Source organism: Canis lupus, chromosome 32, assembly GCF_003254725.2.
Source record: "Canis lupus dingo isolate Sandy chromosome 32, ASM325472v2, whole genome shotgun sequence".
In the NCBI taxonomy this organism is placed as follows: Eukaryota; Metazoa; Chordata; class Mammalia; order Carnivora; family Canidae; genus Canis; species Canis lupus.
In genome coordinates this window covers 21904690-21927887 of record NC_064274.1, presented here as the reverse complement: position 1 = coordinate 21927887, position 23198 = coordinate 21904690, and the positions used below count along the sequence as shown (strand labels likewise).

Here is a 23198-nt window from a genome sequence, read left to right as displayed (position 1 = left end):
CCAGCATCACACCCTGGGCCGAAGGCGGCCCTAAACCACTGAGCCACCTGGGCTGCCCCATACATACTCTTTTCACAGAAGACCTGGAAGTTCCAAAAAGTTAGTAACTATGATGACATAATAAGAAAGAAGAGCAGAATCCATTTCTACCAGTTCCCGAGTTCCTTCTATTAAAGTCTATTGGGTAAGGCAACAGTGAATTCCTTTAGCTGGGCCCCATAACCAAGAGAACATAGTCTCTAAACTGGAGAAGGTCGGTATTCATGTTGGTTTGTGAGTTGTATAGCAGAAAGGTCCAGTGGGGCCTAGGTACTATAACATCAGGCTTCACAGGGTTGGGTTTTTTTTAATTTTAATTTTATTTTATTTTTATTGTCATTGTATAAATTCGGTGGGGGAACTGATTAACTCTTGCTATTGATGACATCGTTAACAACTCCTTAGCTCCAAGGAGAGGAACGAATAAGCCTTAGTATCAAAATTATTGGGAATCTCTTCTCTAGAATCTAGCTCCCGAATGAAGTGTTCTCATTGGACAAAAATCTCTCAAACTGAAACCCAGTCTAAAGTACTCAACACGTGGGATCCCTGGGTGGCGCAGCGGTTTGGCGCCTGCCTTTGGCCCAGGGCGCGATCTTGGAGATCCGGGATCGAATCCCATGTCGGGCTCCCGGTGCATGGAGCCTGCTTCTCCCTCTGCCTATGTCTCTGCCTCTCTCTCTCTCTCTCTGTGACTATCATAAATAAAAATTAAAAAAAAAAAGTACTCAACACGTATTTCAGAATCACTTCATGTTGGAAATACTGGTAAAGCGTTAACAACTATAATCATGAAATACTTAGCTCGCTGCGAGCGCCTGGAGATGCTCACAGGTGTTACTCGCCTGTTAGTCGGAAGACAAAGTGGCTGGCATGACGATAGTCCTCGGTGTGCGGGACTATTTTTTAAGCCCACCATTTGCAATTGATTACATGGACCATCTGTAACTGTCTGTGAATCCTGCTAGAAGTTACCCCGGTGACATTTATAGAACATTTGTCACGTAGCGAAAGGTTTTGTATAGAAGAGTTGACACGTAGTGGCTTTCAGGTGTCACTAAATCAACTCTAGACATCAGGCTCGAAGTACGCCCCGCTGATGTGTAGCCTCCAGAAAAACATGGTTTAGGATTCGATGAAAGAATACGGCCTCGGCCCCGGCCCTCCGGTGCGGAGACCAAAAGGCCTTTTGTGACCCTCGAGGGGCCTCTGCTCCACCGTTCGCTCCGGGGGAACGATCTCGCGCGCGGGGGGCGCGGGGGCGCGGGAGGGGCGGGGGGGGGCGCGCTCCAGAAGTGGCGACGACAGAAAATGTGGGAGGCACAGCTCGAGAGGACGTGGGAGCAGCGGGGCGCGATCGGAGGCTCGGAGGCTGGGGCTTTGCCGACGCGCAAGGAACGCCAGATCCCTGCTAAGCCTGCGGTTCACCGAGGAGTGGGGCCACCTCCCGCGACGCGGACGCGCCACCTGTCAGACCAGAGGAGAGGGGGGCGCGGAGGCGGCTGCCCCGGGCCCCGGACGGAAGAAATGAAAAAAAAAAAAAAAAAAAAAGGCTGTGGGTCAGCGGGTCTCGGCCTTGGAGCGCTCCGGTCGCGGCGGTGCGGCAAGGAGCCAGGCCCGGAGAGCGCCACGCGCAGCCGGCGGGACCGGGCCCGGAGCCTGGGGGCGCCACCGCGCGCCCCTCCCCTGGGCCAGCCTCTCGGCTCCTCCCCCGGACACGTGACCGCGGCCGGCGGGTCTCCTCGCTCCCGCAGCGTAGCTCGCTCTGTTTCTTCCCTCCCGCCGCCGTGCCCTTCTTCTCCTCAGTTCCCATCCCTCCGCCCTCCCCCCACCTCCTTCCCCACGCCCCAATAGCGGCTCGAGCGGCGGAGCGCCCGCCCCCCCGCCCTGCTCTTCGCCTGCTCATTGGCCGAGGCCTCAAGGACGCGTCCCGAGGGCGGGCGGCGGCCATTGGTGGGATGAGCAGTCCGAGTTCCCGGATGAGGGAACATTCAGCGGTATAAAGGGCGCGGGGAAGGCGGGAGACAGCGCAGTTTGAATCGCGGTGCGACGGAGGAGTAGGCGGTGGGATCTCGCTGGCTGTCTGACTAGTCCTTTCTCTGCCTTGCTTGTTTGAGCTTCAGCAGAATTCGAAATGGTAAACTTGGCGGAGGCGCTCGAAGACCCCGCGGGTTTTTGCCGATGGGAGAAAAACCCGTTACGCTCGGGAGATGGGGGCGAAGCGGCGACGGTTGGGAACGCGCGGAGACAGGATTGGGAAGAGCGGGGGGAGGTGTTTTGTCGGCGGCGAGCGGAGCAGCCTCCGCTCTCGCGGCGGGCGGCGGCGGTTGGGTGGCGCGCGCAGCGCCGCTGGGGGCCGGCGGGCGGACGGAGGCGCGCGGCCGCGGCGGGCGGGCGCGCCGCGGGGGGCGGGCGGGCGGGCGGGCGGGGTCGCCCTTGCGGCGCGCGGCTGCCCGGAGACCCCGGCCGGGCTCGGGGCCGCGCTCGCGCCTGGGCCGCGCCGCGGTGGGGGAGGGGCGCGCCGCCCTGGTAATCCTATATTCCCCGTTCCTCCTTCGCTCGCGGGCGTGTGCGCGCCGCAGGCTGGCGGTAAGGCTGGGAAGGACTCCGGAAAGGCCAAGACAAAGGCGGTTTCCCGCTCACAGAGAGCCGGCTTGCAGGTCAGTGGTGGCTCGTGCAGTCCAGGGATCGTGGCGTTTTCCTTTCCGCCTCTTTTCTTGTTTATCATCGCTCTAGATGGGCGTTTCGTCTCTGCGTGGGTGATGCGGTGTCGCGACTTGGTTCGCCGATACGATAAATATCGAGGGGGGGGGCCGATCACGTGTGTCGATGCCGGGGCGCGTTGCTGCACCAGCGTCCGTGCCCCCTTGCTTTGGCGCGCGCGTAAGATTGCCGTCTTTGACTCTAACATCTTTGTGCATTTATGTTTGTGTGCTTAAAATTAAGTTCCCGGTGGGCCGTATTCATCGACACCTGAAATCTAGGACGACCAGTCATGGACGTGTGGGCGCGACTGCCGCTGTGTACAGCGCAGCCATCCTGGAGTACCTCACCGCAGAGGTAAATGGGTGTACGCCTATAATCTGGAAAAGGTTTGGGGGGGCTGGGGGGAGGCGGCGAGAGGGAAGGAGGAAAGTGATGCAAGAAAAACTCCCAGGCCCTAATCACGGCTAGAAGCTTCTGAGAACGCTAGAGGGGGCTGGTGTTCATTGAGGGATCCTACTGGGCTTGGTGGAGTTTGCTGCTCTTGGAAATAAAATTGCGTGCCCCCGTTTGCTTGTGTTGCCATTCAGATAGTAGGGGAAGGCGACGTTTGGTAGATTACTTTCCTGGAGATTTGATTCTACTCCCTGGGTTTTGGCTTTAAGGAAAGGTGGAAGGAGATTGACTAACATTTGATTTTAAGGAAAGTTGGAAGGAGGTTGATTAAAATCTGCCTTGTAGGTACTTGAATTGGCAGGAAATGCATCGAAAGACTTGAAGGTAAAGCGTATTACCCCTCGTCACTTGCAACTTGCTATTCGTGGAGATGAAGAATTGGATTCCCTCATCAAGGCTACAATTGCTGGTGGTGGTATGTAAATACTAAAATTTTGTTCCTTTGGAGAAAAAAATTCCTTGGCGCTCATTAATTCTTAGTCAAGAAGAAGGCCTGTTTTCAGTCGTCTTCAGTGTGGTTGCACCAAGAAATTTGATTCGTATGTAGAACTTAAAGAATTTGTACATACTTGAGCTTTGCATTTAAAGACCTCTTTGAAGTTGAACGTTGTCTTGGTTTTTTTTTTTAAGTGTTGTGTGATTTCTAAAATATGTATATTAAAAAGTAGAATTAATCCCTTTCTGTTCTTCTCCTAGGTGTTATTCCACACATCCACAAATCTCTGATTGGGAAGAAAGGACAACAGAAGACTGTTTAAAGGATGCCTGGATTCCTTATTATCTCAGGACTCTAAATACTCTTAACAGCTGTCCAGTGTTGGTGATTCCAGTGGACTGTATCTCTGTGAAAAACACAATTTTGCCTTTTTGTAATTCTATTTGAGCAAGTTGGAAGTTTAATTAGCTTTCCAACCAACCAAATTTCTGCATTCGAGTCTTAACCATATTTAAGTGTTACTGTGGCTTCAAAGAAGCTATTGATTCTGAAGTAGTGGGTTTTGATTGAGTTGACTGTTTTTAAAAAACTGTTTGGATTTTAATTGTGATGCAGAAGTTATAGTAACAAACATTTGGTTTTGTACAGACATTATTTCCACTCCAGTGGATAAGCTCAATAAAGGTCATATCCCAAACTAGTTGTGTTTTATATTTGCTTGATTGTAATGGGAATTCCTTTCTTTTGAGTAGGTAACTTATAGAGCAGTAGTAACATAAGCATATTTCTTCTCTTGAAATTGTAGACTTGTAGATCAACCAAGTCAGAACCCCCAAGTGTAATTTTTTTTTTTTTTTTAACATGTAATGAGCTATTAAGGATCTTCAAACGTTGACAGGAGCTGGAATGGGACAGGCTGCTGTTTCTTAGAGGCTGGGCTTGACCGTCTCACTCTGTTGGCTGTGTCTACTCTTACGTGGTGGCATCACATTGGTGGGCTGTTGGTGTGGTGAATTTGGGGAGGGAGAGCACAGGTAAAGGAAGTCCTGCCTTATAGCTACCTACCTCCACTGAGGGAACTTGCAGTTTAGACTTTGAAGATCATGTTTTTTCGTGTTTTGAAGTCTACTTGAGTTAAATCTTTGAGTCGTTAAACATCCCTGGTGGGTGGGAGAGGGCCCATGCTATTCGCATTTTCCAGAAGAGCATCAGTATTTCTTTGCAAGTCCTGAGTTACATATTTGCATGCTAACAATAGCTTGATTGAACATCGTGAAAAAAAGCTAGTATTTTTTGCTTGGGTTGAGTGGCCTATTTTGAGTCTGGCTTTGTGGGAAGTTCCTGCCCTAATTTTAATTTGGGTGATAGTCCCAAGCAATAAGTGGTCCCTTTCTCCCCAAGGAGACCCAACATGAGGTGGTTCAGCATTTCACGAGGGGGTGCCATGAAAATGGGAGAAGGGAGAAAAGCCAACAAGTAGTCAATTCTGTGATAATAAGACGGTGGTTTCTGCCTTGTTTTGGTCGTAAAGGATCAGGATTAGGGCTTCTCACCAGAATAATTTGCAAACTGCAAATAAAGTACCTTCTGGGTGTACCGAAAGACAATTTAGTGGAATATGGGTCAGGAAAAACGGTGTGCAGCTGTAATCAAAAGGGAATAAATAAAGCCACACCGTAGTTCGGGTCAAACGACGCTCCAATGTGCTCCAGAACACCTGTGCCGGAAGCGCAGCCTGGGGACTGACAGCGCGCTTCTCCCCCGACCGAAACCTCCCAAGGCGGAGGGGCCCCGAGGCGAGCCCTTGGGTCCCCGGAGCTTTTGCTGTAAACGGGCGTCCCCAGCCCCGTCCCGTCGCCCCGGCCGCCAGGAGGTCAGGGGGCAGGGCGCTGCTCAGGCGGGCGGCCGGGCCCCCCCGGCGGCGGAATCCCCCGGCGGGCGGCCGGGCTGGTATCGCCCGCCCCCCCGGCCCCCACGTTGGTCGGCTCCGAGCGTGGCGGCGCCGCGCACCGGCAGACGGTCGGCTCGGCCTCCCAGGCCCGGGAGCTCGGTCCGGGGGGCCCGGAGGGATGCGGCTCGCGCCGTAGCGGCCCGCGGGGGGCGGGGAGGCCGCCGTGAGGAGGCGGAGCTGTGAGCCCGCCAGTCCGCCCGGGCCGCCGCCGCCGCCTCGGTCCCCGGCTCTCCTCCCCGCTCGCCCCCGCACGCCCCCGCCCCGGGCCGGCTCGCCTCCGCCGCGGCCGCGGAGTCCGTCCCCAGAGCTGCGCCGCTGGAGGAAACGGAAGGAAGCGCGAGCCATGGAGGGGAACCGGGATGAGGCGGAGAAATGTGTGGAGATCGCCCGGGAGGCCCTGAACGCCGGCAACCGTGAGAAGGCCCAGCGCTTCCTGCAGAAGGCGGAGAAGCTCTACCCGCTGCCCTCGGCCCGCGGTGAGGCCCTCGGTGCCCCTGCCCCACCTGCCGCTCCCCAGGCCGCCGCGTCGCCCCCGCCCGCCCCCGCCCGCCCCCGCCGTCGCCCCCGCCGTCGCCCCCACCGTCGCCCCTCCGGGACCCGCGGGGCCCCCGGCCGGCCTGACCCCGCCACACCCCCGCGCGGCCGCGACTGTCCCGGGCTTGCCTTCCAGGTGCCGGCTCTCCGTGGACGGGCGAGTGTCCCCGCTTCCCGGTCGGTTTGTACGGGTCCAGCTGTCATTCTTGTAGGTCTGTGTGGCCCCATCTTAACTGAGCGGGGCTTCTTACAGGGCTGTTGGCTCGTGGGGCCCCCTCCCACCGCATCCGCGCCCTCAAGGAAGGCCTAGGCCCCTAAGAGACTGAGAGGAATGGGGAGCTCTAGAGGCTAAGGCACAGGTCCCCGTTCCACCACCTCCAGGGCAGAAAACCCTGTTCCCAAAGCAAACATTCTGAATACCTGAGATGACATTGCTTTTCCCCGGTAGAGACTTTTTTAGAAGAGGGGAGCAAAATTTGGCATTGATTTCCTCAGTAGTATCTGATTTTGTGACACCTCAGTTATCGGTAAATCAGGCAAATCGCTAAGGAATAGTCTACTGAACGGACTTTACTTGAATTCGCCCTCTTCACGTTCTGCTCTGCAGGCTTTAAAGTAAGAGTCACAGTCAACATTTACTGAGCGCTGACCAAGTGCCAGGCCTCGTGCCCAGTGTTTCCTAGGAATTATTTCATTTACTCCTCAGAGCAGTCCCGTGTAGAGGTGGGATTCATTTGACTGGGTTTACTTATGTGTAAACAGAGTTTTTGATGGATGAATGAATGAGGGAATGAATGAGTGCAAATATTCTACCGAAGGTCACAGAGTAATTAGTAGCAAAGTCAGAATAGTACTTGGGCTTTCTAGCTCCAGAAAGCCTTTAACCACTATGCTGTATTGGCTTGCCGATTAAAAACCGTTTCACTCGAGGTTCAAGGTATTTCTGGGTTAAGAAAACTAATGACAAGTTAATAAGAATGTGAGGCTGTTTTATTTGATTGTTTTCTCGATTTTTTTTTATATTGTTGAAGCTCTTCTATTGTTTGCTTTTCCCTATCATTTTCATTACACTGCTGTTGCATACTATACTAGAGAGGATAGGAAAAGGAAGTGAAAGAAAAGGAGTTAATATTTTAAAAAATGTGGCAAAAATACGTAACGAAATTTACTTAACCATTTTTAAGCATATGGTTCAGTAGTATTAACCATTTTCACACTGTTGTGTCATAGATCTCTAGAATTTTTTCATCTTATAGAACTGAAATTCTATACCAGTGAAACAACTCCCTATTTTCCCTGTCTCCCAGGCCTTGGCAACACTGTTCTTTACTTTTAAAATTCTACTACTTTTGATACCTTATGTAAGTGAAATCATACAATATTTGTGTTTTTTGACTAGTTTATTTCACTTAGCATAATGTTCTTTAAATACATGTTGTAGCACATGATATGATTTTCTTTTTAAGACTGCATAATATTTCATTACACACACACACACACACACCACATTTTCATTATTCAGTCATCTGCCAGTAGATATTTAGGTTGTGTTTATAGCTTGGCTATTGTGAATGATGCTATAAACATGGGTGTGCAAGTATCACATTGCAAGTTTCTCCTGCTTTCAGTTCTTTCACATGCATACCCAGAAATGGGATTGCTGGATCATAGTGACAGTTCTATTTTTAATTTTTTTGAGGAACTACTGTTCTATTTTCCATTGCAATTGCACCATTTTACATTCCTACCAACAGTGTGCAAGAGTTACAATTTTTCTGCATCCTCACCAAAACTCTCTTATTTGTTTTTGATAGTAGCCATCCTGAAAAGTGTGAGGTGATATCCCATTGTGGTTTTGAATTGCATTTTTTTTTAATGATTAGTGGTATTGAGCATGTTGGCTTATTTGTATCATCTGTGGAGAAATGTCTATTCAAATCCTTTGGCCATTTTTTTAAAATAATTTTTTACTTATTAGGGTGTTGAGGATAGAACTCAGGTGATTGACAGAAAGTGGCTTATGTTTTAAGTATTTATTTATTATTAATTTATTTATTTATGGGGGGTGTGTGTGCAAGTACGGGGGAGGGCAGAGGAAGAGAGATAACTCCAGCGGACTCCATGCTAAGTGCAGAGCAGGGCTCTATCCCATGACCCTTACTTTAGATCATGACCTGAGCTGAAGTCAAGAGTCAGACACTTAATGGACTGAGCCATCCAGGTGCCCTTGCCCATTTTATAATTGGGTTGTTTTGTAGTTGAGTTGTAGGAGTTCTTTATATATTTTGGATATAAACGCCTTATCAGATACATGAATTGCCCATTTTTTTGCCCATTCTGTAGGAAGTCTTTCATTCTGTTTGTTGTGTTCTTTGATATACAGAAGTTAAGCTTGATGTAATCTCTTTTGTCTGTCTTTGCTCTTATCGCCTGTGCTTTTGGTGTCATATCCAAGAAATAATTGCCCATGGTTAAAATTTTTTGCATACTGTATAAATACATTGTTTCATTTTAGCCATTATTTAGTACTAGACAGTTTTAACTTAAAGCAAATAACCACTCAAGACAATACCTTGACTTTTGAAACCTATCTCCTCTACCTACTAGCTTATATCCTTAATCTTGGGCAAGTAGGATAACCTCTCTAGCCTTCGGCTCTTTCATCTGCAAAATGGGACAGTAATGTACAGCTTTTATGAGGCTGTTATGAGAATCAAAGGAATTAATACATGGAATGCATTTAACAGTTAAGAACTCAATTTTTTTGGTATTATTTCTGTCTAACAAGTGTGGGGCTCTGAGAAACTTTAAACTTGTAGCTTGTCATTCTTATATAAGTGATTTGGGGTTTTTGTTGTTGTTCGTTTAATGCTTCATTGAGAAACTTCATTCTTTCAGTGTTTTGTTTTGCTTTGTTATTTTAACTGAGCTCTGTGCCTGACATAGCTTGAACTCACAACCTTAAGATCAAAAGTTGTATGCTGTACCGACTGAGCCATCTAGGCACCCCCATCATATAAGCAACTTGAAATCAGTCTGTGAAAGGATACTATAAGATATCAAAGCACAACATAGTTGTTGCTCTTAAAGACATGAACATGGAGAAAATTAAGAAAAATAACAGTGAAAATTAATAGTACAATGTCTTGTAAAGTCAGTCTGTGATAACCAAGTAAAGTGATAGGTTATAGTTGTGTGGTCAGAAAGTTCAGATGCAGACTTTGCCCCTGACAATTTTGTAACAAAGGACAAGTTACTTAGCATCTCTAAGTCTTTTTTGGTTATATGTGAAATGAAGATTTCATCACAGGATTTATGGGAGCATTAGCTGAAATAGAGTTATACACAAATACTTAGTGAAGTGTTTTACATAGAATGTTCTCAGAAGATGTGTAATGGAATAATTTAAGAATTTAGGGGAAGGAAAGGTCTAGAAGATTTGTTTTAAGTCCTGAGAAAATATTTAGTGTAGAAAGAAATTGAAGCTATTGATTATAAAATTAAATTTTAAAATTTTATTTCTGAATTTCTCCTATTCTAGATTATTGTCAAATTCTTATAACTCAGTTTTGACTGGAGGTTCCTCTGATGTGTTGTTATACTAAGATGGGCAAAAGAAAACATTGCATTTGACTTCTATTATTCTTGTACAGTGAATGGGAAAATGTGAGAGTAAATTCTACCTAAATTCCAAAATTTTTATCTTCTTTACATTTTATTTTTGCCAGGTGAGCAGTCTGATTGATAAAACACTTTAAAAAGTTGGCAAGAGTTTTCCTTGAGGAAAAAGCTTGATCTTCAAATGGATCTAGGACATTATTGCTTTCTATGTTTTAGTTAAAGATATTATTTTATGGATCGTTTATTGCAATGGACTTCTAAGTGAATTGACTTTTACAAATAATCAGATATTTTCGTACTTCGAGTTTGGTTTATGTTCAAAAGGATTGATACATATGACTACTAAGTACTAACTACTACATATTCTGGAAAAATAATGTCAGCAGGCAGAAAAGTAAATTACATTTTAGTTTCTTAAACTGTATATTTATTGAATTATTGATATGTTTTGGACTTTCACAGAGGGATACAATCTCACTATTTTAATGTTTTGCATTGCTATTTACTTAGTATTGACTTTAGTGTTTCATACTAATTGGGAGGCAGTTTGACTTACAGATTTGTTTGTTTTTTCCAGAAAAGAGCATTTTGATTATTTTCAAGAATTTCTTAGTAACTTGATCTAAATTGTGGCCTACAACTTCAAAAAAAAACCATCCTGTGTCTGCTTTAATGAATGGGTAACTCATGTAATTTGCAACATCTATCAGCACAATAGCAATTAAAATAGTTCCCTGTTTTTTCCCCTCATGTGAGAGATATGTATATAGAGTTTTCCTTGTTTTTCTTTTGGCTACATTTTTTAAAATTTAAATCTAATAAAAAATTCAAAGTTCCGTCCTTTTGCCTCCCTCAAAATAGTAAAATAAAGCTTTTTAAACTGTCATTACACATCTGGAGTATTAACCAACCTACTCCTTTTAAGGCAGTTCCATTCTCTTTCTATTTCTGACTTAATTAAAATTTAGTGACGAGTACGAATTATAGCATTCAGAACAATTATTTCGATAACATTGAGTTAAGTGTTATAAAATGATCTCCAAATTTCAGCTAATAGCCAAACTGTTTCAGATATTATAGTTAAAGAATACTGAATTTGGTTTGAACCTTAATTTAATCATGGCTTATCATATTCACAAATGAAGCTTTTCAATAATCAGATAAGTATGCAAAAATGTATATATAAAAATTGTCAGCAAAATTTGGAAAGAGTATAAATATTCATTAGTGGGAATTGATTAAATAAATTGCATTGGATTCAGATACTATGTGCCTATTAAAAATGATAATGTGCCTCAGTAATTTTCCATCCACTGATCCCTTCATCCTGCTCTTTGGCCATAAATCCCCAGCTATCTTTGCTGAATTCAGAGGTAAGCCTGATTACTTCCCTATTGCAACAGTCCTGAAAAATAAATAAATAAATAGATAGATAGATAAATAAATAAATAAAGTGGATTGATATTTATTGATATAAAATGAATTACACAATGAATTAAATAAAAGTGAGTTATAAACATATGTAGATTATTCTAATCTTGTTTAAGCATACATAAAAAACTCAACAGCTAACTAGAATAACTAGAGTCAAGTATACCAAAACGGTTGAGTGATTTTCTTGTGTAGAATTCATAAGTGATTTTTACTTTGTTATGTTTTTTTTAATGAGTTGAGAAACATTACTCTTATAATCACACAAATAAAAGTTGTTTCTGGTTTGTAAAGAGGAGGAAAAGATGCATTTGTTTTTCACATCATGCATTCTTATTTTAGATTTAGTTAATGGTGGATACTCTATGCATCAGGTAGAAACTTAGTAAGTTTCATAAGTAGAAACTTAGGAGATAAAAACAGATCTTGGTTCTTCACTTTTGGATTATTCACGTAAACATTTTTTTTTTTTTTAAATTTTTATTTATTTATGATGGTCACAGAGAGAGAGAGAGAGGGGCAGAGACACAGGCAGAGGGAGAAGCAGGCTCCATGCAGGGAGCCCGATGTGGGATTCGATCCCAGGTCTCCAGGATCGCGCCCTGGGCCAAAGGCAGGCACCAAACCGCTGCGCCACCCAGGGATCCCTCACGTAAACATTTTTAATACTGTATTAACTTTTTCACTAGTCCTAAATATAGAGTATTCCTAAATTAATTGCAGATTCCACCAAAACCCCAAAAGCAAGACAGTAGGTGTGGAAAGTGAAGGCATAAAATGATGTATAATTTTGAAAACCAAAAGTAGATGTAGTCTGGTTTGTAAGTACTGTATTTGCCCAACTAATGTTTGTAATACTACACATTGTTGCAAATGAGATCTCATGTGATAGCTAAGAACTTAATAAATCAGAAAAATCGAATATGTTCTAAATTGTGGCAGTATTTGAACTGAATCATATTACCTTCTCAGGCATTGGTTCCAGAGATTGTTAATACAGAAAACCTTGCTGATTCCATTTTTAAGATGACAAAACTGGATATTGAGACCCAGAGGTAATGGAACTTGCCCAGATTTTCACTCTTTGGAGCTAAAGAGTGGTGTGAGTGCATGTACACATGTAGCCATTGTTAAGCAGAGCCCCTATGCATGACGTAGAAAAGTTTTCTGTATAGTACAAATGTTAAAAATATAAAACAAGAGTGTGGTCCTGCTTCAGCAATATTCACCATCTAGCTATTAATCTGGAAGATGTCCAGAAAAAAACTAGATTATTTTTGTGCTAAGAATGAAAGGGAATATATAGATAACTTCTAACTAGCATGCATAGGGACTTTGTGTCCACCTGTAAATACTAAACACATAAAACCATTTTCATATCTGGCTCCACAAGTTTTAGAAAATTCATCATTTATTAGCTGAACTACTTCTGTAAAAAGATACTTCCCCTTTCCTGTCTTATGGTTACACAGTGGTACAATTCATACAGAAAAGACAAGTGCCTGATTGCTTTTATCAGTTTTCAAGAAAAGGAGTTGGTTCCCTTTTTTTCTCAAAAGCAGCTATTAGTATAGTTGACCCTTGAACAGCATGGGTTTGAACTGTGTGGATCCACTAATCAGATTTTTTTTGATAAATACAGTACAGTACTAGAAATATATTTTCTCTTCCTTCTGATTTTCTTAGTAACATTTTTCTCTAGCTTATTTTATTATAAGAATACATTAGATAACATATATAACATATAACATATGTGCTAATTGACTATTTATGTTATTGGTAAGACTTCCTCCCAGTCAATAGTAGGCTATTAGTTAGATTTTTAGAGAGTCAAAAGTTAAATGGGTATTTTTAACTGTATGAGGGTTGGTGCCTCTAATGGTTGGGTTGTTCAGGGTCAACTGTATTATTTTTTAGGTCTTTGGCCAGTAGGGAAACCCCTTTAGATTTAGCTCCTCAGTACAGACAGATTCCCAATAGTCTTTAATAGTTACTTGCTGTTTGCTATAACAGAATGTTGCAGGCTCCTCTTGTACATTTTCTGTGATAGATCTGGAATCAGTCATATTCCCAATAAGCCCTGGCTTCTTTGTGTGTGTTTCAACATCACAGTCTGGAACTAGGGTTGCTGTAGCTACTAGATTGTTCATTGTTTCTGGGACTTCTCAGTGTACAGACTAGGAAATAACTTTTTTTTTTTTTTTTTTTAAAGCTGAAACAGCTTATGGGTTTATACTGTTACTTTTCATTCAAATTAAGCACTTTGGGGTATTAAACTTCTCTAGTTTATATTCCTTTTTCTTTTTTTTTTTTTTTTGTCCTGGCTTATATTTCCATCCCCTTCCTTCCACAATAGTAATGCTGGTTCTCAAGGCCATGGTAAATGATAGAATATGTCATGATTATTATTATTTTTTTTTGCTTTTTGCCCAGCATATACATGCATAATAGTTTCAGGGTAGCATTACTAATATTACTCCACTAATGCAGTTTTTTTTTTTTTTTTTGTTTTTTTTTTAATTTTTTTTTTTTTTAATTTTTATTTATTTATGATAGTCACACAGAGAGAAAGAGAGAGAGGCAGAGACACAGGCAGAGGGAGAAGCAGGCTCCATGCACCGGGAGCCCGATGTGGGATTCGATCCCGGGTCTCCAGGATCACGCCCTGGGCCAAAGGCAGGCGCCAAACCGCTGCGCCACCCAGGGATCCCACTAATGCAGTTTTTAAAAATTGTTTGCATATACTCCACATTTTCCCTCTCCATTTTAAGTTTTTTTTTTAATTTTGAAATAATTTAAAATTCCTAAGAAAGTCAGAATAGTATAGACTTTACTTGTATATTTCACTCAGGCTTCCTACTTGATAAAATTTTACTTCACTTGCTTTATCACACCTTTCCTCTGTCCTTCCCTGGTGTCTCCCTCACCCCATGTATACACACACAATTTGTTCTTATTATAATTTTTCCTGAGTCAGTTAAAAGTAAGTTGCAGATATGATGTCCTGTTACCCCTCAATAATTCAGTGTATATTTTCTAAGATAGGGGCACTCTTGTATAACCATCAAATTAATGAAATTAACACATACCTCATTCAGATTCTGCCAGTCTTTCCAATTATGTCTTTGATAGCAAAAAGACACCTGCTGCATTATTTTGACATATTTTTCCCTTGACCTTGGCATTTTTGAAGAGTACAGGATAATCATTTTCTAGAATTTCCCTCAATTTTTAAAAAGATTTTATTTATTTATTCATTAGAGACACAGAGAGAGGGGCAGGCCTCCCACAAGGAGCCTGATGCTGAACTCGATCCTGGATCATGCCCTGAGCCAAAGGCAGATGCTCAACTACTGAGCCACCCAGGCATTCCACATCACCCTCAACTTGGGTTTGACTTTTCCTCATATGAATTTTTGGCAGGAATACATAGAAGTGATGTTGTTTTCTTAGTATAACATGTCAGGAGTGATATAGGCTTTATTGGATGATGCTAATTTTGATCAATTGTTTGAGGTGGTTATTATTAGGTTTCTCCATTCTAAACTTACTTTTTCCCCCCTTTGTAATTAATAAATATTTTGTGGGAAAATACTTGAAACTGTGTAAATGTCCTGTTCACCAATAGGCTTTCCCCAATTCCTTTTAGCTCCATCGATGATTCTTTCCTAAATAAATTTCTAATGGTTGTCAAATGGTGATTTTCTAATTCTATCATTCCTTCTATAATGGATTAGTTGGCACTCAACTTTATTAGTTTGGAGTCATGGATTCATATTTAATCCATTACTATCATTTTTTTTTGAGATTTATTTATTTGAGAGAGAGTGCATGGGCAGATAGGGGGAGAGGGAGAGAAATCAAGCAGACTCTTCACTGAGTGGGAGAGTCTGAAGTGGGGCTCAGTCTCATGACCCATTAGATCATGATCTGAGCCAAAAACCAAGCATCAGATACTCAACCAACTGAACCACTCAGGTGCCCCCATTACTATTATTTGTAATATTGATGCTCAGATTGCTTCAGATTTAGTCAGAAGTCCCTTCAAGTTGACTCCTGTGTCTTTTTGACATATCTTTATCACTCTTTGAGCTTCCTTACTTTCTGGCACGAAAAAAATTTCAGGTTCACTTTTTATTGTCCTGGGAATTAGCCATGGTACTTGGAAACTAAGATATATGCACTAGATAGGCTTCTTGCTACAGGGTTGGGATTGCCTTTAGGTCTTCTCAGTTGACAGAACTAAGAAATATATGTATGTGTGAATGTATGTATGTAGGTGTATATATCTGTGTGTTATATGTGTTTGTATATGGGCATATGTATATGTATAGTAATTTAATCTTTATTAATTTTGATATCAGTCCAGGATTCATTCTAGCTTTCTCCAGTTCCATATATGTAGTATCATGCTCAGCCCTTTTTTTTGGCTATAATTGTCCTCTTGGGTCCAATAAACTTCATCTAGGCTTCAGCTGCCAAAAGATAGAGAAGAGAACAGACTTTGTGTTTTTTGTTTGTTTTTTTTTCAAGTAAAAGACAAGCCAAAGGAAGCCCACCATTTTAAAAATATTTGAATCCATCTACAGTGTCAGAGCATATTATCATTACATATTATATGCTCTCTCTTTTAATTGTAATTTAGTCTTATCTCTGTAGGTCACTATACATTTAGTGCTCACCATCAGTCCTTATATCAATGTATTTATAATTATTTGGGATTCATGAAGCTTGTTCTCTAGTAAATTTTTAGGAAGGGCTTGTGGGGACTATGCTCCTAAGTTCTGGAATGTTGGAAACTGTTCATCTGTGGCCTTAGTGCTTGAAGTTAGTTGGTGCATACAAAGTACTTGGGTGAAATTTTCTTTCTTTGGGTATCTAAATTTGTTATTCCATTGTTTTTTGTAAATACTACTGGTAAGCAAAGTTTGATGACAATCTAACTTTCTTTCATTTTAAGTTGCTTTATCTTTTTTGCCTAGATGCTCAGTTAGTTTTAAAAGAATATATTACGGTATTGGTTATTTTGTGCCAATATTCATAGGTATGTGATTTGCCCTTTCATTGTATGGTTTGAGATGTTTTATTGGAAAAGTATTCTCCAATTATTGTTTTATTGGTTTTATTCCTATGCTTTATTTTCTTTTTTAGGAATCCTATTAAATATATGTTGGATATTCTTAAACTATTTTTAGTATTTGCCTTTTTTTTCTAACTTTTTGTCCTTTTCAATTTTTAATTTAAAAATTTTCCCCTTTTAACATTCTCTTTTGCTTATACAACATTATTTGTAGTTTATTAATTCTTCGTTTCTCCTAGTTTTTTTTTTTTTTTTGAATTGACTTTCTTTTTTTATTTCTTAGTCTTTCCTGAGTTTCATCATCTAAGTTTCATCATCTAATGAATAATTCTGGGGGTTGTTCTAATTCTAATTTATGGTATATTTTCATATTATGTATAACTTTTTAAAAATTCAGCTTATTTTGAGGTAGTAGTTTATGGTGTTTACCTGTTTTGTTGGCAAGTCTTTGTGGTATGCTTTCATTGTCTTGAAAGATTTATTTTATTCCTATTTACTTTTTTTTTTCTCACAATAACTTTGTATCAGGTATCAGTTCTACCATTTTCTTTGACTTATTTTTTATAGTCATTTTTATGTGAAGTTAGCCTTTCTAAATACACAGAATTCATTCTCCGGTTTTTGGGTAATGTTTGAAAATATGTCACCTTGCTATATAAGTTTTCTTCTCTCTTTTCTCCTTCCCCACTTCATCATGAGTTTCTTTCTTTCTTTTTTTTTTTTTTTTTAAGATTACTTATTTATTTATTTGGGAGACCGAGAGCAAGCAAGAGAAAGAGAACGAATTGGGGGGAGGGGCAGAGGGAGAAGCAGACTCCCTGCAGGACAGGGAGCTGATGTGGGACTCAATTCCAGGACCCTGGATCATGACCTGAGCTGAAGGTAGACGCTTAATTGACTGAGCCCCCCCCCCCCCCGCCCCAGGTGCCCTCAAGTTATATTTCTTAAACATGTGTAAATTTTATGGCAAAGATAACTTAGTAAAGTTGCTAAAAGAAATTTTAGGGGATCCCTGGGTGGCTCAGCAATTTAGCGTCTCCCTTTGGCCCAGGGTGTGATCCTGGAGTCCTGGGATCAAGTCCCGCATTGGGCTCCCTGCATGGAGCCTGCTTCTCCCTCTGCCTGTGTCTCTGCCTCTGTCTCTGTGTCTCTCATGGACAAGTAAGTAAAATCTTAAAAAAAAAGAAAGAAAGAAATTTTAGAGAGAGAGAGAGGAAGTACGTGGGAGCTGGGGAGAGGGGCAGAGTGAGAAGGAGAAGCAGATACCCTGCTGAGCAGGGAGCCTGACTTGGGACTCAATCCCAGGACCCTGAGTTCACGACCTGAGCTGAAGGCAGATGCTTAACTGACTGAGCCACCCAGGTGCCCTGGTTTCTTATTTCTTCTATTGCCCCTGCCCTCTTCAGCTTGGGTCCTGTTCCCAGAAGATTCTTAATGTGACTTTGTTCTGGATGAGAGTTTTGACTGATTAGCTGAGTATTTGTAGTGCCTGCAGTTTCTATGCCTTTACAAGTTTACTGTGGACCATGTCATTCACATGCTACTATAGTGAGCAAAACTCTTTTTTTTTTTTTTTTTACATACTTTCCTCAGTTTTGCCTGCTGTGTTGTAACATAGACAGTCACTGTGGGTTATTTTGGAGTTCTTTTGTTCTGTGGACTGGCAAATACCCTGTTACTGTGCTCTACTTCTTCCCACACAGATGGTAAAACCCACATAGATCTTGTAGCTATTGGTGGTTCTTCCTCACCTTCTGGTATTTTAGGATTTTGTGCATTAGATTTTGGTTTTGCTATCTAATTTCTAAGGGAATTTGCTATCAGATTTTCTAAGGGAATTGGTAGAGATTTAAAATATTAGCTGCTGTCACATCCTTCTTCCCAAAATTCTCACAGAATTTTTGAGAATTTTTGTGAACTACTAGCCTCTAGACTATGCTGGCTTCTGCTCTCAAGGTTAACATTATGATTGCATTAAATACAAGCTAAACTATAGTTAAAAATTAACTATAAAAAATTAACTATATAACATATACTATACTTGTTAATAACATAGGTTGCTATCTAAGAGCCTTTCTGTATCATCTGCAACTGGATATCATAAAAACTGAATGTATGTTTTTTGTGACCTCTTGAATGCATTAGCTAGGGAAAAGATACGGTAGAAAGAAGTGTATATATGCATGCACACACATACCACACACACACACACACACACACACACATATATATATATAATTATATGTTTGCAAATTTGCCAACACTGTTGGGGTCTTTAAAAATAAATATATAACAGGGATCCCTGGGTGGCACAGCGGTTTAGCGCCTGTCTTTGGCCCAGGGCGCGATCCTGGAGACCCGGGATCGAATCCCACGTCAGGCTCCCGGTGCATGGAGCCTGCTTCTCCCTCTGCGTGTGTCTCTGCCTCTCTCTCTCTCTCTCTCTGTGACTATCATAAATAAAAAAATAAAATAAAATAAAATAAATAAATAAATAAATAAATAAATAAATAAATATATAACAGCTTTATTGAGATAAAATTCACATACATATAATTCATTCATTTAAAGTATACCATTCAATGGGTTTTAGTACATTCACAATTGTGCAACCATTGCAGCAAACAATTTTAGGACATTTTCTTCACCTCCGAAAGAAACCCTATAATTATTAGCAGTCAATCCTTGTTTGTCCCCAATTCCAACCTTTCCTCCCCACTAGCTCTTGGCAATGACTAATAGACTTTCTTCTCTGTACAATCGTCTATTCTATACATTTCAGATAAATAGAATCATACAATATTTGTGACTGGTTTCTTTTTTACTGAGCATCTTTTCAAGTTCATCTATGTTGTAGCATATCAGTACTTCATTTTTCCCCCAAATTTTTATTTAAATTCTAGTTAGTTAACCTACAGTGCAATATTGGTTTTAAGAATGGAATTCAGTGGTTCATCACTTACATACAACATCCAGTGCTCATCATAAGTTCCCTTCTTAATACCCCTCACTCATCTAGCCCATCCCCCTCCTACTTCCCTCCTTCAACCTTCAGCTTCTTCTCTATGGTTAAGAGTCTTTTGTGGTTTGTTTCCCTCCGTCCCTTTTTCCCGCCCCCCTCCCATATATTCACCTGTTTTGTTTCTTAAATTCCACATATAAGTGAAATCTTATGGTATTTGTCTTTCTTTGACTTCTTTCGCTTAGCATAAAACAGTCTAGCTCCATCCATGTTGTTGCAAATGGCAAGATTTCGGTTTTTTTGATGACTAATATTTCATTTGTGTGTGTGTGTGTGTGTGTGTGTACACACACATCTCACATCTCACATGTTTATCCTTCATCAGCTGATAGACATTTGGTCTCCTTCCATACTTTGGCTATTGTTGATAATGCTGCTATAAACATCATGGTACATGTACCCCTTTGAATCTGTATTTTTGTATCCTTTGGATAAATACTTAGTGCAAATTGCTGGATCATAGACTGGTTTTGAGGAGACTCCATACTATTTTCCAGAGGCTGCACCAATTTGCATTCCTACTAAGAGTATAAGAGGGTTCTCCTTTCTCTGCATCCTTGCTAACACCTGTCATTTCTTGTGTTAATTTTAGCCACTCTGAAAGATGTGATGTGGTATTTCATTATAGTTTTGATTTGTATTTCCCTGATGATGAGTGATGTTGAGCATCTTTTTCATGTGTCTGTTAGCCATTTATATGTCTTCTTTGGAAAAATGTCTATTCAGGTCTTCTACCTATTTCTTAACTGGATTATCTGTCTTGGGTGTTGAGTTTGATAAGTTTTTTTATAGATTGTGAATACTAACGCTTTATCAGATATGTCATTTGTAAATATCTTTTCCCATTACATAGCCTGCCTTTTAGTTTTGTTGTTTCCTTGGTACTTCATTTCTTTTTATTGTTGAATAATATTCCATTGTATGAACATATCACATTTTATTTATCCATTCATCAATTGATGAACATTTGGATTGTTTCCAGTGTTTTTCTGTTATGGACAATGCTGTTATGAACATTTGTGAGCCAGTTTTTATATAGATGTGTGTTTTTATTGGGTATGTGTTTTCAGTTGTATGATTTCTTAAATATGTTCTCTCTGTGGATTGTCTTTTTACTTTATTGATAATATTATTTGAAGGGACAAAGTTTTTAATTTTGATGAAGTCTGGTTTCTCTATTTTTCTTTGTCACCTGTACTTTTATCTAAAAGTGTTTTGTCTGACCCAAGGTCACAAAGATATATTCCTTTATTTTGTTCTAGGAAGAAATTTTTCCTTACCCTTATATTTACTTCACACACTCATTTAGGTATGTGATCTGTTCTAAGCTAATTTTTGTATATGGTGACAAAGGGATCCAAATGAATAGTCACTTGCCCCAGCACCATTTGTTGACTCTCATGTTCTGATATGTAGTATGTTCATTTTTTTTTCAATTCTATTATGATTATTTCTTTGGTACATGAGTTGTCTTGATTTCTTTCTAACCTATTTGTGATCTACTTAAATTTTTAAATTGATTTCTTACTTAAATACATTGTGCTTCTTTGAATGAATACATGACTTAGAATACATGACTACTTAGAAATTCAAAGAGAGTAACATTATGGTCTAGCTATATAATGTCAGTTTTTTTATTCCTGTGTGCCTGTAAAGAATGAATATTCACCAATTGTTAGACATAATGTGTGTGTGTGTGTGTGTGTGTGTATCTTACTTAGATCAAGCTGGATAAATTAGATGTTTATATCATTTGTGTCCTTGGTGATTTTTTTTTTATCTCCCCTGTGTCAATTAATAACTGACATTGAAGTGTGTTAAATTGAAATGTGTTAAATCTTCTATCACCATGGTGGATTTCTCTGCTTCTTCCTTTTAGTTCTTTTTTTTTTTTTATGCTTAAGGTTTTCTTTTTAATCTTTTTTAAGAGATTTTATTTGTTTGAGACAATAAGAAAGAGAGAGCATGTACACCAGTGGAGGTAAAGGGAGAAGCAGACTGCTCACTGAGAGGGAGCCTGACTCAGAACTCCATCCCATGACCCTGAGATCATGACCTGAGTCCAAGGCAGACATTTAACCCACTGAGCCACCCAGGTGTCCCTTATGTTTAGTTTTAACTTATGGAAAGTTTTAAGCATACACAAAAGGAAAGGGAATAGCGTAATCAATTCCTATTGCCCTCTCATCTTTAACCTTTATGAATATATATGGCCCATCTTATTTCATATATATATTTCTCTACCTTCTCTTTTATATTCTTCCAGTGTTTTAAAGCAAATCCTAGAAATATGTTATTGTTTTATAGATTCAATGTTTAGATTTACTCATACATATACCACAATTTGCTCACCATTCTGTTTTACATTTTCACCTATTCAGAAGCATTTCCTTCTGCCCAAAACATCTATATTACAGTATCCTCTAGTGAAATCTTAGTGCTAAATTTTGTCAGTTTTTGTTTCTTTGAAAATGTTTTTGATCTTCTGCATTTTCTAGAAAATAAGTGCAGAATTCAAGTTGACAGTTATTCTTTCTGAGCATTTTGAAGATATTATTTCCATGCCTTTTAGCTACCATGGTGGTTGTTGAGAAATAAATAGAAAGTCTAATTTCTGTTTCTTTGTAGCTAATCTCATTGGCTTCTTTAAAGACTATCTCTTTTTCTTTGGTATTCTATAATTTCACCATGATATGACAAGTGAAAATGTGTCATAAGGAATTAAATGATAGTATTTTTGAGTTACTAGGTTTAATTTCTCAATATTCTACTTCTAAGTAATGATTAGTGAGTGGTCTGTAAACAGATATGTAAGGAATTATATTTTATTTTTAAAGACCCTGTGGTGAATACTTTTGGAGTACATGATTTTTAATTTTCAGCTTTATAACTTTCTTCTCAAGATCATGTGTATGCACATGATGTAACATGGCATAGTTTGCTTTCTTTATCTTTCTACAGCACTATTGGAAATAATTATGAAAAATGGAAGCACCGCTGGAAATAGCCCTCATTGCCGAAAACCATCAGGTTGTGGTGGTCAGAGCAAGCCTAATTGTACAAAGGACAGCACATCTGGTGGTAATGAAGGTGGAAAAGGCTACACCAAAGACCAAATAGATGGAGTTCTCAGGTAGGGATAAATATGACTTACATCTCAACTATAATTGATACTAATGTAATATTTTAATGTTAAAACACCTAAAAATAAGTGTGTGAAGTATAATTAAGTGAAAGAACAAACATGGAAGAATTGAACTCTCGGTATCTTATGCTTTATGTTATTTACCAACTCAATCTGTAAAGTACCAACTCTATGGAAGGTTCCATCTTTTAAATAAAAGTAACTATAAGGCACAAAGTTGCTTCCAGATATTTTTTTCTTGGGGAACATTATTTGAATTTTTTGACAAAGTATAATATGTAGATAACTATATTAAAAGAGGATAAAGAATTGTTTTGTCTTCTGTATATAGGAAAGTAGAATTTCACATGAGAAGAAAATTGAGGGCCATAGCAACAGCATTTTCAAATTCCTACTTGTGTTAATGTAGCATAGTTTTTTTTTCTCTCTCTCTTTTAGGCCATCTTTATATATATGCAAACATTATAATATCCTATTCTTTTAATATTTTTCTTACTCTAATGATCCTGCCTCTGTGTTTTTAGTTTTACCCCATGATACACTTCTACTTAAAGTAGAATTAGGTAGAGTTGGAAAATTGTGAACTGGGTCTTGGGAATCTGACGTAACTGATTATATAATTAAGAAAAGATTTTCTGGCAATAAAGTGAACCTTTGAGTATGAAACACTACAGAAAATGCTGTTTTGTTTTCTGCTACAACTTAGGGAAGCTGTATTTTATATTGTACTGATGTTCTCTAGGTAAACTAAAGTGTGAGGATGAAAAACTCTAAATAGTG

General features: G+C 40.3%; 2 protein-coding genes across 5 annotated transcripts in view; both read left to right on the top strand.

Annotated features, from left to right (window-relative positions):
* Positions 1 to 1809: 1809 nt before the first annotated feature.
* Positions 1810 to 4334, top strand: LOC112644738 (histone H2A.Z). Of its 3 annotated transcripts, none has more exons than XM_025423333.3 (5): positions 1810 to 2176; positions 2622 to 2699; positions 2986 to 3099; positions 3484 to 3613; positions 3895 to 4334. In XM_025423333.3, exons 1-5 carry the CDS (start codon positions 2174 to 2176, stop codon positions 3954 to 3956), a joined length of 387 nt encoding a protein of 128 aa, XP_025279118.1. In that variant the 5' UTR covers positions 1810 to 2173; the 3' UTR covers positions 3957 to 4334. The 3 variants fall into 3 exon arrangements, with proteins under 3 accessions (XP_025279118.1, XP_048960937.1, XP_025279127.1); XM_049104980.1 differs by having other exon boundaries at positions 1994 to 2176; positions 3484 to 3610; XM_025423342.3 differs by lacking the exon at positions 2622 to 2699 and having other exon boundaries at positions 2028 to 2176.
* A 1318-nt stretch (positions 4335 to 5652) lies between these two features.
* The window catches only part of DNAJB14 (DnaJ heat shock protein family (Hsp40) member B14), a 48017-nt gene continuing 30471 nt past the window's right edge, over positions 5653 to 23198 (top strand). The window contains exons 1-2 of one of the 2 annotated variants that reach the window (XM_035709628.2): positions 5653 to 6061; positions 22235 to 22406. In XM_035709628.2, the coding sequence (XP_035565521.1) occupies positions 5929 to 6061; positions 22235 to 22406 (305 nt within the window). In that variant the 5' untranslated portion in view covers positions 5653 to 5928. The remainder of the gene's footprint in view (positions 6062 to 22234; positions 22407 to 23198) is intronic. The other variant, XM_025423357.3, reaches the window with a different exon arrangement.

Coding starts and splice junctions, on each gene's coding strand:
- LOC112644738 (XM_025423333.3), top strand. Junction 2,700..2,985: donor CACAGAGAGCCGGCTTGCAG/GTCAGTGGTGGC, acceptor CTTAAAATTAAG/TTCCCGGTGGGCCGTATTCA. Junction 3,100..3,483: donor TGGAGTACCTCACCGCAGAG/GTAAATGGGTGT, acceptor TCTGCCTTGTAG/GTACTTGAATTGGCAGGAAA.